Source organism: Haliotis cracherodii, unplaced genomic scaffold (genome assembly GCF_022045235.1).
Source record: "Haliotis cracherodii isolate W230 unplaced genomic scaffold, xgHalCrac1.p SCAF_2, whole genome shotgun sequence".
Taxonomy (NCBI): domain Eukaryota; kingdom Metazoa; phylum Mollusca; class Gastropoda; order Lepetellida; family Haliotidae; genus Haliotis; species Haliotis cracherodii.
Window position 1 is genome coordinate 76,280,765 of NW_027266275.1, and position 14,556 is coordinate 76,295,320.

Sequence of the window (14,556 nt, forward strand, 5' to 3'; positions counted from 1 at the left end):
TCTTCATGTTAATGAGCAGACAGCAACTGTTATCAGGAAATGGGGGGAGACAGATAATATTTAAAATTCTTTTTTAAATAATTTTCCAATTACTTAAACAATGAAAATTAAAAAAAAGAATTTTGACAAGCAGATAATTTCCTTGATAAATGTAGGCTTCATCTATCATCTCAGAATCTCTAGGAATTCAGTGTCACAGCAGTAAAAGCTACAGGTTGACTTCTGTTCGAAGAGCTAAAGTCCCACTTGATAAGTCTTGATTTTTAGTGTCAGCATTGAGAAAAAAAGCCTTGGAAATCACCAATATAACTTGACAAGCCATAGGTCAGTCCACAGTGAGTGTCATTATTGGTTCAGTCACAGTGTCAGGATTGGTTCAGTCACAGTGTCATTATTGGTTCAGTCACAGTGTCATTATTGGTTCAGTCACAGTGTCAGGATTGGTTCAGTCCACAGTGTCTGGATTGGTTCAGTCACAGTGTCAGGATTGGTTCAGTCCACAGTGTCAGGATTAGTTCAATCACAGTGTCAGATTTGGTTCAGTCCACAGTGTCAGGATTGGTTCAGTCCACAGTGTCAGGATTAGTTCAGTCCACAGTGTCAGGATTGGTTCAGTCCGGTCCACACTGTCAGGATTGGTTCAGTCCACAGTGTCAGGATTAGTTCAGTCCAGTCCAGTCCACACTGTCAGGATTGGTTCAGTCCACAGTGTCAGGATTGGTTCAGTCCAGTCCAGTCCACACTGTCAGGATTGGTTCAGTCCACAGTGTCAGGATTAGTTCAGAGGTGACACGCTGTTATTTTGCTGAAATACTGGTCTGAGCAATGTTAAACCCAACTCACTTACTCAAATACCCACCCACTGTATCTGTTGGATGTTCTGGGTGAATACCAACACCAGGTAAAATGAAGCATTGTTTGATGACAATGTTATTAACAGCATGTTGCAAGAGTTGTGACATTTAACATGTAACTGATTCATGCTTCATGCAAATGGCATTCCAGTAAGATGAAAACACTTTTTCAGATATTGTCCATGTCATTAAAAACCATCTTTGGAAACATTGTTTTGTAACCGGTTAGTTTGTATTTGAAAATGATCCGCCCCACTCCCATTGTGAATCTAGGCAAGCCTTTTGTCCCATATTTCTTCCTTCTCTGACTTCACAATCTACTATCAGTGAAACTTTGTATTAGCTTCGATTTTCTTCTTTGTCAAGATTAAAATGAAATGTCAAAGGGGACTGGCATCAGATCAAGATTAATACAATTTGTTGACTGAAGTGCTCCTGTCTGTCTGCAATATGAGGAGTACACAAGTAGATTTACCAGTCACTAACATCACGTTGTAGGAAGACAGTTCTTTCTATAAGCATGCACATATAAAGTTTACTCTTCCACTGTATAGGCGAGAAGGGACGCTTTTGGGGCCTTGGGGCTTTTTGTTTTTTTATATCGCTCAGCATGATTGAAGTGTTTCAGCAACATTGCAGTGTCATAAAATATGTATCTTATAACTTAAACTACCATATTTTCTTGAGAATAGTTCTCATACAAGCATTATGTGCATCTCCCAATAGAGGATGCAGTATTTGGGAATAAAAAGATTGGTGGGGGGGGGGGGATTAGAGCAGTCAAAACCTACATGGTATTGCTTCTGGTAAACTATAGGAGGTAACAAACTTTATCAATGAAAATGTGAAATTTGCAGCAATACATCACCAGACATGATGGTTTACCATTTCTGTTATATTTCATGTTCTGCTTGACATTGTTTTGTATGCAGATATTACAATGTTTGTGTGTATTTGTCTCATAGAATAAACCCACTTCGCAGCTTTACACTCGTTCTCCCTGATCTGTTGATGATTCAGTTAAAAGATACCCCTAAATAAAACTTAAACACATTTTGATGCAATTATCGGAAGAAATTGCATATGAAACTATTAATTTTACAGGGAATAATATATTCCAATATTGTTATTATGTTGGTTAAAGATTTTGTATATGTATTAAAAACATAATAACTGTAGCACTTTTGTATATGGCTGGATATATTTAACATTTAGAAACTATGGGTTGGGATTTTGTATTGAGCTACAGCAAAACCTGATATTTTATAAATGAAATTTCCTTTCTTCAAAACATATTACAACAATGCAATTTTGGTGGCAGGCAAATTCTTTTTTCCCCATCAATATGAAGCATAATTATTTTTTTCAATAAAAATCCTTCCTGCAATACATTCACAATAGTGAAAATAGCCCCAAAAGTCACAACAGTAATATTTGCATCTTCCAACATGTATTGTTGCAGTTTATATATATACGAGTCTTGCAGTCACATATATGAAAAGTTCAGCTCTGATCAAGAGCATTACTATTTCTGCGTGATTAACAGTTATGGCTTGTGAAATGTCATACCATGCACATTGTCTGAATATGGCTGTTCTAATGACTACAGAGAAGTGTTTTTGTTAAACAATATCTTGAATAGCTACCTAATGGTTTCCAGACCTTGGTGTCAAGTGAATATGTACCACAAACAAGTTCAAGCACACTCGCAATTCGAAGGCTGTATGTTGCAATACCAACCAGCAATTACAGATAACTATAGTCATGTGAAAAACTTGGGTGGTCTTTAACTTCTTTTGATTGTAATAAGTACCAGGGTACAAAACCTTAGTGCTGTGATGATCATAAGTCTATGTAAAGTATGGGAGTTACGATCACCTTAGCGCTAAGATTCCTTTGTACAATGGCACCCTGTATAAGTCAAAGCTGCGTGTGCCTTTTAAAACTCTCCACAAGGCTGAATGACAAGAGGGATGACTTTAACTTTCCAATTGTCAACTTTCCCTTATGTCAAGGGGGCGGTTGGGTAGCCTAGTGGTTAAAGCGTTAGCTCGTCATGCCGAAGACCCGGGTTCGATTCTCGACATGGGTACAATGTGTGAAGCCCATTTCTGGTGTCCCCCACCATGATATTGCTGGAATATTGCTAAAAGCGGCGTAAAACCTCACTCACTCACTCACTCACCCTTATGTCAAGCAAAGTACATAGTGAGTGAGAGAGTGGTCCCACGTGTCCCAAAGAATCATTCCACGAGCAGAGGGAAAGGAATGAGCTTCTTAACAAACAACTTCCCTTTAAACAATAGGTTCATCTTCTCTCCCATCACCAAAGGTAACAAATTTGCAACAATCACATGTTTAAATATCAATCACTGGATTGTCAGGTCCAGACTCGATTAGTTTCAGACTTCCATCATATGGCTGGAATATTGCTAAGTGTGGCGTTAAACAACAAGCAAACAAAAAATGTTTCAAACTATGTTTTTTCGTTCTTCAACTTGATGGGTAGTGTGATATTGATGGTTCTGATTGTTATTTTTCAGTACCCCTCACCTGAGTGGGACACAGTTACTCCTGAGGCCAAGAACCTCATCAACAGTATGCTCACTGTCAACCCAGCCAAGAGGATCACAGCCTCGGAGGCCCTCAAACACCCCTGGATATGCGTGAGTACATTCTTCCTTCTCATCACTGTTCACTGCGGGGGGGAAGTTGTCAGGGCATATATTACTTCTTCAAACTTGTTTCAAAGTAATTTGACCCATTTGGGTGTTTTTTGACTAACATTTCTGGCAGTAAGTTTTGCATCCAAACAGTTTTACAAATTTGGGTCTTTCTTATAAAGAAGATGACCCTTATGAATAGACAATGGTTCCACAGTGGCTGACCGATTCCTTCCTCACACACAAGTGGTGTACTGACCATGCATTGATGAGTGTTGGACCTTGTGTTCCATGCAGATAGTGACACTCAGGTTATTTGTGTGCATTGAAAATGACTGCCTCCATGGTCTTGTGGTTGAGCGTCCATCTGGAGAGCCGAAGGTCCGGGATTTGATCCCTGGCCTCGTCATACCAAAAGACATTAAAAGATGGTACTTGTTGGCACCCTGTCTGGTGCTTGGCATTACGGGACTAAAACAAGAACTGGTAGGCCCGGAGTCAGTATACTGTGTCTGAGTGGGGTATCCATGATAAACTGCGTCATGGTATCTCAGTGTGCTACCACTATAAATCGGCATCAGTCCGGACTAGTATGAGCAGCCACACATACACGTGCATGAACGTCGCCATATAAGTGCAATAATATTGGATGCGATGTTAAACCCCATTTCACCTCACCTATTGGTGAGCAGTGGATACAAATAATGTTGAAACATGTCTTTTGTTAGTCTGAATAGAATGAATTACTGTTGATGATGTTTAAAAAAAAAGAACACTCTGTTTGATGCAAATATGGAAAATATAGGCTTTGTCACTCTGAAATCATTCACCTAGAAAAGATAAAATATGAATTGGTTGGATAGGCATTGATGGCATTTTAGAATTACGTGAAAACATGGAATTATATCTGAACATCTTTGAGTCCTTGTTCTTAATCATATGACCTGCTAGGAGGGTGTTGACGTATGAACAGGGCCTTGTATATGGATCTCATTAGGTAACTAGTATATTATAACAAAACATTTGTAGGCCTTAAATTTGTAGGATTAGAATGAATTGAAACATTCCTGTATAATTCATTACTATTTGAGGATAAACGTAACTTTAATGAGGATATTTTATTAAAGTAAATTTGAGTGTTTGGCTTTCATTAGATGACTGGGAATTACGGACCCCTTTTTGATGGCCAGCCAAAACCTTTTAGTTCAAATATTTATGCATAAATGCTCGTTCCAGTTATATTTGAAATTGGCAAGAATGTATGCGTCATTTCTCATTTCTCATTTTGAAAATGCAAGTAGGCTTTTCACTTGTTAGTAAGTTGTATACTCTCTAAAGCACAAACATTGGTCATATTACAAGCATCATACTCCAAATGCCAAACGGCTATACATCGACATGTATTTAGATATTTCCAAAAGTTATCCCGAATTTCATTTAAGCCAAGGTATATAGATAACAAAGTGACTAATATCCCTGCCACAATTGTAATGGTTAATCAAATAAGTGATATTTTCATTGTCGCCCCCACTTTTCTATTTTAGTTGGATGTATCAGATCACAGAATGCGTGAACAGACTGTATCTACATCAGTCACGACAGTAGAATTACATATTCTTCGTTCACCTGTGGTGATCACTTGATGTATCCCTGGATGTCGTTCTGTTTACTCTCGTTCAGTTACTCTGTGCTCTGATAGGTTGTATGGACATTCTTGAAATTGCAACTTAGTATGAAGACTGTTTGAGGACAGGATGAAGGTGGCACTAGAGAAATCCTCAAAAAATGTGATTTACTTTTGATGCATGTCATTGATGTCATCGAGGTTGTTGGCATTTCTGATGGATTATGTCATGGTCACAGTTATATAAGTGTTATGGTGCCATCAACCTATCTATGATGGACCATTTCATTGTTTAGAAGTTATTTTTTTCATTTTGTTATTATTTTAAATTTTATGCTTGTTAATATAAATTGTTCAATATGAAATATGTATTTTTTGGTAAAGGATTATCTTCCGCATTGCATGTTTGGCCTTTTCATATATTGTTTCGATTTGGTCATTCTATTCCATTTTTTTAATTGAAAATTTGAGTAATGGTAGTTGTATCAGTGTTTCATAAATTTTGGAAAGAGTGAAAACTGAAACACCCAATAAATTAAAACTGTTGGCTTCAATTACTGTTTCTTATTTTCAGCAACGGGAACGTGTGGCATCTGTCGTCCACAGACAGGAGACAGTGGACTGCCTCAAGAAATTCAATGCTCGCAGGAAGTTGAAGGTAGGCAATTTTGAGTAACCTAGTTTTACTACCTTGTATATACCTTGTACATTACATTTGACTGCCTAAAACAAAGTTAAGCATTATGAAATATGACTGTCAATACTGAGCTGTTATTATGGGAAGTATCTACCTAGTGTTTCTTGAAGTCTAACTATTGCACAAATTGTTTATTTTTACTGATCGATACAATCTTGTTAAAATCAGATCTTATACTGTGATACAATACCTGTCTGCATCAAGATCTGAGTACATCTCCAGAGGATGTAACGTCAAGTGAACCCGGAACCAACTTTGGCCATCTGATAATTTCAAGGATGAGTGGGTTCTCGAGCCAATCAGATGACAGCTTTCTATTACAACTCGGCTTAATTTCTTTTAATTGCCCAGATTGGAAATTTCTGTCTCTGCCAAAGAAACTGCCACAGAACACAATTTACTGCTCTTATTGTCCCTTGATGCCATGATGCAGAATGTATGAAAGAACAACACTATTACAGAGTGGCCATATTCATGCACTCTCAGATTTAATATATTCCTTTTCAAGATAGTAAAATCAGATATGTTTGTCTGAATGCTTTGCTCATCTTTACCTAGAATTTAGAAGCCTAGACACTGATTGGCTAATTAGAAAATTCACTTTTCATGACCATGTATGGAGGTTTCCTCAGATCTTCAGATAGGTATCAGTCAAAGATCTGGTGTTTAATGAGAATGTGGATTGACATAAGTTCATATGATGGTGTTTAATTTTTAGCCAATGATTATAACATGATTATATATATATTACCTTGTCTACTTCTTGTCCTACTATTTCCCAGCATAGGGCCAGTATGACTGACTGAGGACCTGTAACAAGGCCAATATGAAAAAACACATATAATAACAGCATATTAACCATGTTAATAAATATTATTGTACAGCTCATCTTAATGCTAGCACATTATCATAACTGAATAATTGTTCTAATGAACATCTTAAATATCCCTATGGCTCTAAAATTGGGCCGCCTCCGTGGTCAAGTGGTAGAGTGTCCGTGTCATACCAAAATATGTCAAGAGATGGTACTTGTTGTTACCTGCCTGACACTTGGCATTTAGGGGCTTAGACAAGAACTGGTCGGCTCAGAGTCAGTATACTGTGTCTGAGTGTAAACTGCGGCATGGTGTCTCAGTGGGCTAGCTCTATATAATCGGCATTAGTCCAGACTAGTACAAGACGCCACACACACACATACACTGATAAACAAGTTTAGCCCTGTTGACCAGCAGAATGTATCATCAATGAATAGACTGATAAACAAGTTTAACCCTGTGGACCAGCAGAATGTATCGTCAGTGAATAGATTGATAAACAAGTTTAACCCTGTGGACCAGCAAAATGTATCGTCAATAAATAGACATAATATATGGCGACCAGTGAAGATCCAGGGTAGAATAGGTCTTCAGCAACTCATGCTTGCCGTAAAAGGCGACTATGCTTGTCGTAAGAGGCGACTAATGTGATCGGATGGTCAGGCTCGCTGACTTGGTTGATGCATGTCATCGATCCAAATTGCACGGATCGATGCTTATGATATTAATCACTGGATTGTCTGATCCAGACTCAATTATTTACAGACCACCATCATACAGCTGGAATATTGCTGTGTGCGGCATTAAACAACCAACCAACCATTACATATGGCAGTGGCTGGAAGCATGAAGATAAGAACACTTCAGATCATTTTTTTGTATTACAATTATACCTACATGTAAAATGTAAGGGTCACCCCAGACATGTAGGACTTCTCCCATAGTATATATAAATTCATGGCTCTATACTTTAAATTAAAATTGCTAAAAATAAAATTAAAATAAATAAAACTTAATCAGATCATGAGAAGCAGTAGGCTGTCCCATTCCCTAATTCCACACTTTTTCATAATGGACAGACATTTGGAGGACGAATGAGATACTGGTGATGGTAGGAATTTGATATACCACTAGAGGAGATAGTCATAAAGGTTACCTGTTCTGTTGAATGTGTAAAGGCTTTTACTTGTGGTATTGATGTCCGTGTTTGTTGTCAAGTACTGATGGAGTTCAAAACACTATCTACCTGAAATTTTATTATGCCTTGAAAACAGATTTCTATTTTACATCAGAGAAGCTGATATAAGTATGACTTTGTATCTTAACACCTACACGTGTGATTGTAACCTGCTGTCTGAAAGCATAGCCATACACTGAAGATAGGAGTGAGTGAGGGTGTCCGCTGCTTTTATAACATTCCAGCAATATCATGGCAGGGGACACCAGAAATGTTGCTAAATAATAAGGTTTGAAAAAGAGAAGTGTCAATAAAACATCCACCATATTGCAGGAGTTAGGTTGTGTTTATAACACAGGGCAAAGGTCAGTTTCCCAGATGATTCCAATGTCGTGGACGCTTTCTGCAGTGTTACTGAAATATTGCTAAAATCATAAAATGTCTAAAAACATAAAATGTGTGAAGAATGCTTAGTCAAGGTACGACTATACAGTATGTTTTAGTGGCATGCTGTTTGGATTTCAATCTTTTAATACTCATGCCTAAATTCAATTTCTTTTCTAATTATTTAACAGTGTTAAATGTTTCATGTCAATTCAACATGAATATATATAATTCAATCTGGTATTTTGAAAGCACTGGAACTTTGATTTTAATCATTAAATATCTCAGACAATTTTGTTTTTATAGAAATGTTTTGTTGGGAATCAATAAAAATATGCAGTCATTTGTGTCCTGAAAATGATCTTAACCTTCACCAGCTGAAGCTTATTTCGATAACAATCCTTTAACTCCATGTGCATTTGTGGATTTGTCTGTCAGCCCCTTGGGGGATGTATGTTCGAGATTCACATATGCTGGAACATTTGCTTCTCATTTGATAAGAATCATGTAACATACAGGCAAACAGTGAAAACAGAAACTAGTAATCTCTGGTTGGTTGCCATTAATGTTGCTATGGTAACACATGAAAACTGATGACCCTAATCAAAGGAAAGGTAATAAAAAGATGATACGTTAGCTTCCCGGGGAGACAGTTTGACTGTGCTCAGATTACAGGGAATACATGTTGTAGCCAGTTTGGTAATGCCAAGTTTTGTGTCGTCTCTGCACAATCACTGCTGCATTTCAACATCGAAATAAAACGAAACACGATCCTCCCCATACGAGATTACAGTTTAAGATAAATGGATAGAAATATCAAGGCCTTACCTTTTGAAAAAGAGGGGTGTTTTTTGTTGTTTTTTTGGTTTTTTTTGGGGGGGGGGGGGGTTAGCAGTTACCTCTCAGAGTTTTGGCTCAAAATTGTCCCTTTTTTTATTCTCTTTTGGGGGTGAACAACAGGGAAAAAAACATTGAAATTGTTGGAGTATTTTGTTAAGTGAAAGCTACAAAGTATGAAAGTCTTGTCAAAATTTGGATCGTGACAAAATAGTCCCACTGAAATTGTTTTTGATTTGTGAACACATGCTGATGATATAGTCAGAATTGTACAATCAGTGCTGCTTTTGGCAGAGATTTCTTATGAATATGGGATGGGTTTTGTAGCTTTTATTTAGAAAAGTGAATAGTTAGAGAATATTTAAGCTACAAGTAATTGGATTGTCTGTCTGTCCCTTTATAAGGGACTTTCTGCATTCATTCTCAAAGGATAGTACCCATGAAGATCCAGGGTAGAATAGGTCTTCAGAAACCATGCTTGCTGTAAAAGGCAACTATGCTTGTCTTAAGTGACGACTAATGTGACTGGGTGGTCAGGCTCGGTGACTTGGTTGATGCATGCAAGGCCGCAGTTAACTTTTTTTGACAGGGGGGGGGCAAATATTTGTTCAAATATCACTTGTCCCCAACTTGATTCAAATAAAGCTGTTTTCTATTAAAAATCTAGTGGGGTAACTGCCCCTCCCCACATAAGTCAGCATGCGAAACTCTTTCTTGATGAGTCACCATATTAATGCTGAAATAATGCTAGAAAGTGTTGTAAAACAAACTCTCTCCCTCACTGAATCGATCAGTTGGTATTTCATGTTATCCTTTCGGCCCATGCTTCTCACAACCACAATGATGAAAGTACCACAATATATTATATAAGACGTCTGCGGTTATTTTCCTATTGATTTTTTATGAATATTTAAAGACAATTCAATTTAATATAAGATGTATAAAACATGAACGTTTTGTAACAGAGAGGGCTTCAGGGCATATGTCTTTTGAAAATGTTTCCCAGATCATGTATGTATGTTTGCAGAGTATTGTGTAATATTGTTTTAAGTAAAGCTTATTTATTTTAATTTTGTTTTAGTTATTTTAAATTACATGAAGGATACTGAGAATTTTAAAAGCATGTATTATCTAAATTGTATGTCATGATAAATGGCTAATTGTTAGTCTGTTTCTCAGACCCTAGTGAATAAATTAAAGGAGTCCCAAATCAAGTCTAGAATGATAGGGCTAGATTGCCTCAGCTCTAGAAATTGAAAATTGCTCTGGGCTCCTTTTGGATTTTATCATTTGTATTTGGTAGATATAAATTTTTAAATTTAAATAAGAGAACTTTATTTCTGGGACCAAATGTCAGTTCCCAGCACTACTGGTGTGTGTGAGGAAGGCAATAATGTTGAAATATAAAACATATAAGTGTGAAATGAAGGCCTACTGCTGTCCGGCCCTTGTGAGGCAGATATGTAGGAAGACTACTTCCTTCTGTGTATTCCGAGATAACCCAAGGTCAATGTGGCAATAGCTGGGTCCTCGGTATAACGCTACCTTGTGTTTAGAAGCAATATGGATATAACTGTTATTTATGATAAGGTTCTTTTTTCAGGCAAGTTATACTTAAACCAAGAAGCAAAGGACCAGTGAACATTTTTATGCTCCTTTATGTTTTATGGCCGTCCGCTCTACGGCTTGTTCTGGACTGTATGAGTGGACCACAGCAAATTAGGCCTTATGCAAATTGGCATTTGTGTCAAAGATGATTGCCTTAACCATTTTAGAATTAGTGAATTAGGTATTGAGTTTATTTCTCATGACAAGTGAGTGAGGGCACCTGTTTGTTCCCTGTTTAGGGTGGGTAACTAGCTACATATGCTTGTCATACAAGGCAACTTAATGTATTAAGAGGCTCATTGATTGGTTTTATAGCGTGTGAACATATCCCAAAGGCATGCCTCATTGCCCATAATATCAATCACTGGATTGTGTGGTCCTGATTTTATTGTTTAAAGACTGCCATCATATGGCTGTAGTATTACGTTAATAAACCAATCAACATGAGGGAGGGACTCGTGCATTGACCAGACAACCAGTGGATGATCATCAGAGGAATTATATGTCCCTTGAGTTGGGTCTTCTGAAACCATGTTGAATTATATCCTGTAGTTACAGTATGTAGGTGTTACATCAAATACAGTGCATAAACTATACAAACGCAACGAAATAATTGTGTGTTGTAAAAGTTCCAGGAATATTCCAGCAATATCACGGCGGGGGACACCAGATATGGGCTTCACTCTTTGTACCCATGTCAGAAATCTTAACGCATGATGAGCAAACAATTTAACCAATGTTAATGTTAGATCACATTTACCTGTTAATTTTACAGAACATTAAGCACAAAGCAAGGATTTAATTTTTCCTTGCCTTATGGCAAGCGATAAATCAGTCTACAATCCATGAGTTTGCTGACTAAGATATAGAGATACTTATGCTGTTGTTATAAAGAAGACTGGAGGGAGATAACCTCCTTGCAGGCAACCCTATGGTGTAAGCTGAGTCTGTGTTCGACATGCTACAATGACTTTAATAGGAAGTGTACACTAATCATGGCAGGTGAAGGTGACCGTTGTAACAACTCCCTTTCATGACCCTCAAGCAAAAACATGTGTCCATTTGGGTGATGTGTGATACCAACAGTCTTATGTGAATTAGCGGACAATATGGAGACAACTAAGAAAGGAGAGACTATGGATCTGTGCACTGTACATGTTATGCAAGTTGGGTTGTCTTATGAAGATAATGATTATGAAGTATTATTTCATGAAGAAGAGGACATAATCGCTAATAGGTCACAGGAAGGCAGAACTGAAGAGGTACTCTGAGAACAAAGAGTTATTTGTGGACATTTTATGCTCACTACAGCCGCTCAATAAGGGTGTTTGATAATATGGCTATTTTCTGTTCAGTTGCTCACTGGTAATGCATTTTCCCATTTCATTACTGTGAGGTCACTCATACCTCATAGTTGTGCATGGTATATTGAGTCATATTACATGGCTTTCTTTAATCATCTCTTGCCACTGACAGTTATGTCATATCATATGATTGAGGAAATGTTTATTTCATGTATCTTAAATGTTTTAAATGCTTAACTTTAATGAAATCATTAACATGTTAAGTACTTTTGTAATATTGAACTAAAACCTTCTTTCACTCAAATGACGTTGATCAATAATGATTAAATTAATGCAACATAGGGTCAGAACGGTTGATTTATATGAGTTCCTTTGTATCCTGTAATAAACTTGTAGCTTTTGTTGATGTTTGATCCAAAGATATTGCGATAATAGGTAGCATAAAGTTTATTGTTGCTGTTGAACACCTTATTGATTAGTATTTGTTATGACAATGTCATGGTGGTTTCTTAGTGAAGCCAGCTCAGCTTGAAATGACGTCCAGCAGAAGGCTATATTGTTGCTATTTAGTCTGTATGGCTTGACAAATGATATCGCTCCTTCCCTGCTGCGGCCAATGTGTAAATAATTTCATATACCAATTAGAAAAGAACACATGACTGAAATGCTTATGTTCAATTTGTCCATGTTTATTTAATGCTGGTTGTAAACTGTATTTTTAATCCTTCAGGGAGCTATCCTCACTACTATGCTGGCCACACGGAACTTCTCAAGTAAGTGCAACTTGTTGGATACATTGTATTTGTTATTTGTTTGAGATGTATAGGAGGATCCCCATGAGATATATGGAGATGAACAGTTGATCTGTGTACATCGGTGACATCTTCCATATTGGTCACTTTTATAATACTGTTGCAGTTATGTCTATCTGTAACTATGGTAACACAAATATTGTCTGCATTGTGTCTGTCTACTGGAGCTTTCACTTGCTTGTCCATTTCACGCTTAACAGTCCTCGTCAACTCGCATTTATGTCCTGAAAACTGGCCGGTAATTGAAGCCAATCAGCTTTCATTTTTGTAACCATGGTAGCTAGGTACACGATCAGGAACAACATATCCTATGAAACAAAATGTTTAGGGACTGTATGTTACTTGCAAATTTATTAGATGATTTTTGTAACATTTAAGATAAAAGTCTGTGTGTATCAGCACGTTCACTTAACATTGCTGGCATTTTTGTTAAGGCACTTTGATGGTAATCTAATAAAATTTGATTGTATTTAATCCTTTTTGAAAACTTTATGTTGAGAAGTTGATTATGATAAATGATTTCTTCTACCCCATAATGATTATTTCACTAAATCATTACAGGTCAAGCATGAGTAACAAATGCAGTCACTTAAAAACTGTATAAGACATGACAATCTCTGATACATGATATAATTCTTGTGCCTATTATTCTTGAAGCAAGTTGACTATGTCATATATTACATCAAGTTGGGAAATATACAAACTATTCTTCAACTATGAAATAGTCCCTTAAAGTAAGATGTTTGGCAAGGTTGCAGTTTGTTATTAATACATAATGTGGAGCCTAACACAATGCTAACATTCTTGTCATTCCGCCTTACACAATGTAACATTCGTGTCATTCAGCCTAACACAATGTAATATTCTTTGTCATTTGGCCTTACACAATGCAACAGTCTTGTCATTCAGCCTAACACAATGTAACATTCTTGTCATTCTACCTAACACAATGTAACATTCTTGTCATTCCACCTAACACATTGTAACATTCTTGTCATTCCACCTAACACAATGTAACATTCTTGTCATTTCACCTAACACAATGTAACATTCTTGTCATTCAACCTAAATTAACACATTGTTATGTGTGTCATTCAATCTTACACATTGTAGTATCATTGCCCTTCATTCTTACACATTGTAACATTGCATCATTCAGTCCACCACTTTGTAACATAATAACATTATCTATTGTAATATTTGTCATTTGCCACATATATGTCAATCAGAGCTCATTGCAACATCTGTCATTCAGATAACTAGGTAATTTGTACTACCCCACTAACAGCCTAGTGTAACCTAGTGTAACCTAGAGTAACCTAGAGTAACCTGTACATGCATTGTTGTTAACCTCCTCATATGGTGTAGTCTAAGGACCTTGGAATAGACCACAATCTAAATATTGGTGTCCTAATAAGGAACAAGGTCTAAAGTCCTTCTCACTACCCTTAGGTGTCCTTGTGTAGCAGCTTTCACACGGATACTTTCTCAAGTAATAAAACAATGGTGTTTTCATTTTGCTTTTTCGTGATTAAAACAAATCAATCTATTTGAATACTTGCAAATAATAACAAAGTCATTGCCTTCGTATGACATACAAATAAAACTAAAGAAATTGGTTGATAGTTGCGTCATCAGGCTTGTCATGCCTGATTAAAACAGCTTTTGTTCTCAAACATTCCGTGTATTTAGTTGCATTCTTTTGATGCAATGTTTTGAACAAAATTTAATTATTTGACCTTCATAATTTTTTCTTTTTTTTATAGTAAAATAGCAGTCAT

At 36.8% G+C, this 14,556-nt stretch overlaps 1 protein-coding gene across 23 annotated transcripts in view; it reads left to right on the forward strand.

Annotated features, from left to right (window-relative positions):
- The window catches only part of LOC139468530 (calcium/calmodulin-dependent protein kinase type II subunit delta-like), a 135,895-nt gene that overhangs the window by 85,550 nt on the left and 35,789 nt on the right, over positions 1-14,556 (forward strand). For all 23 annotated transcript variants that reach the window (XM_071250542.1, XM_071250543.1, XM_071250545.1 and 20 more), the window contains 3 exons: positions 3,398-3,520; positions 5,716-5,799; positions 12,694-12,736. In XM_071250542.1, the coding sequence (XP_071106643.1) occupies positions 3,398-3,520; positions 5,716-5,799; positions 12,694-12,736 (250 nt within the window). The remainder of the gene's footprint in view (positions 1-3,397; positions 3,521-5,715; positions 5,800-12,693; positions 12,737-14,556) is intronic.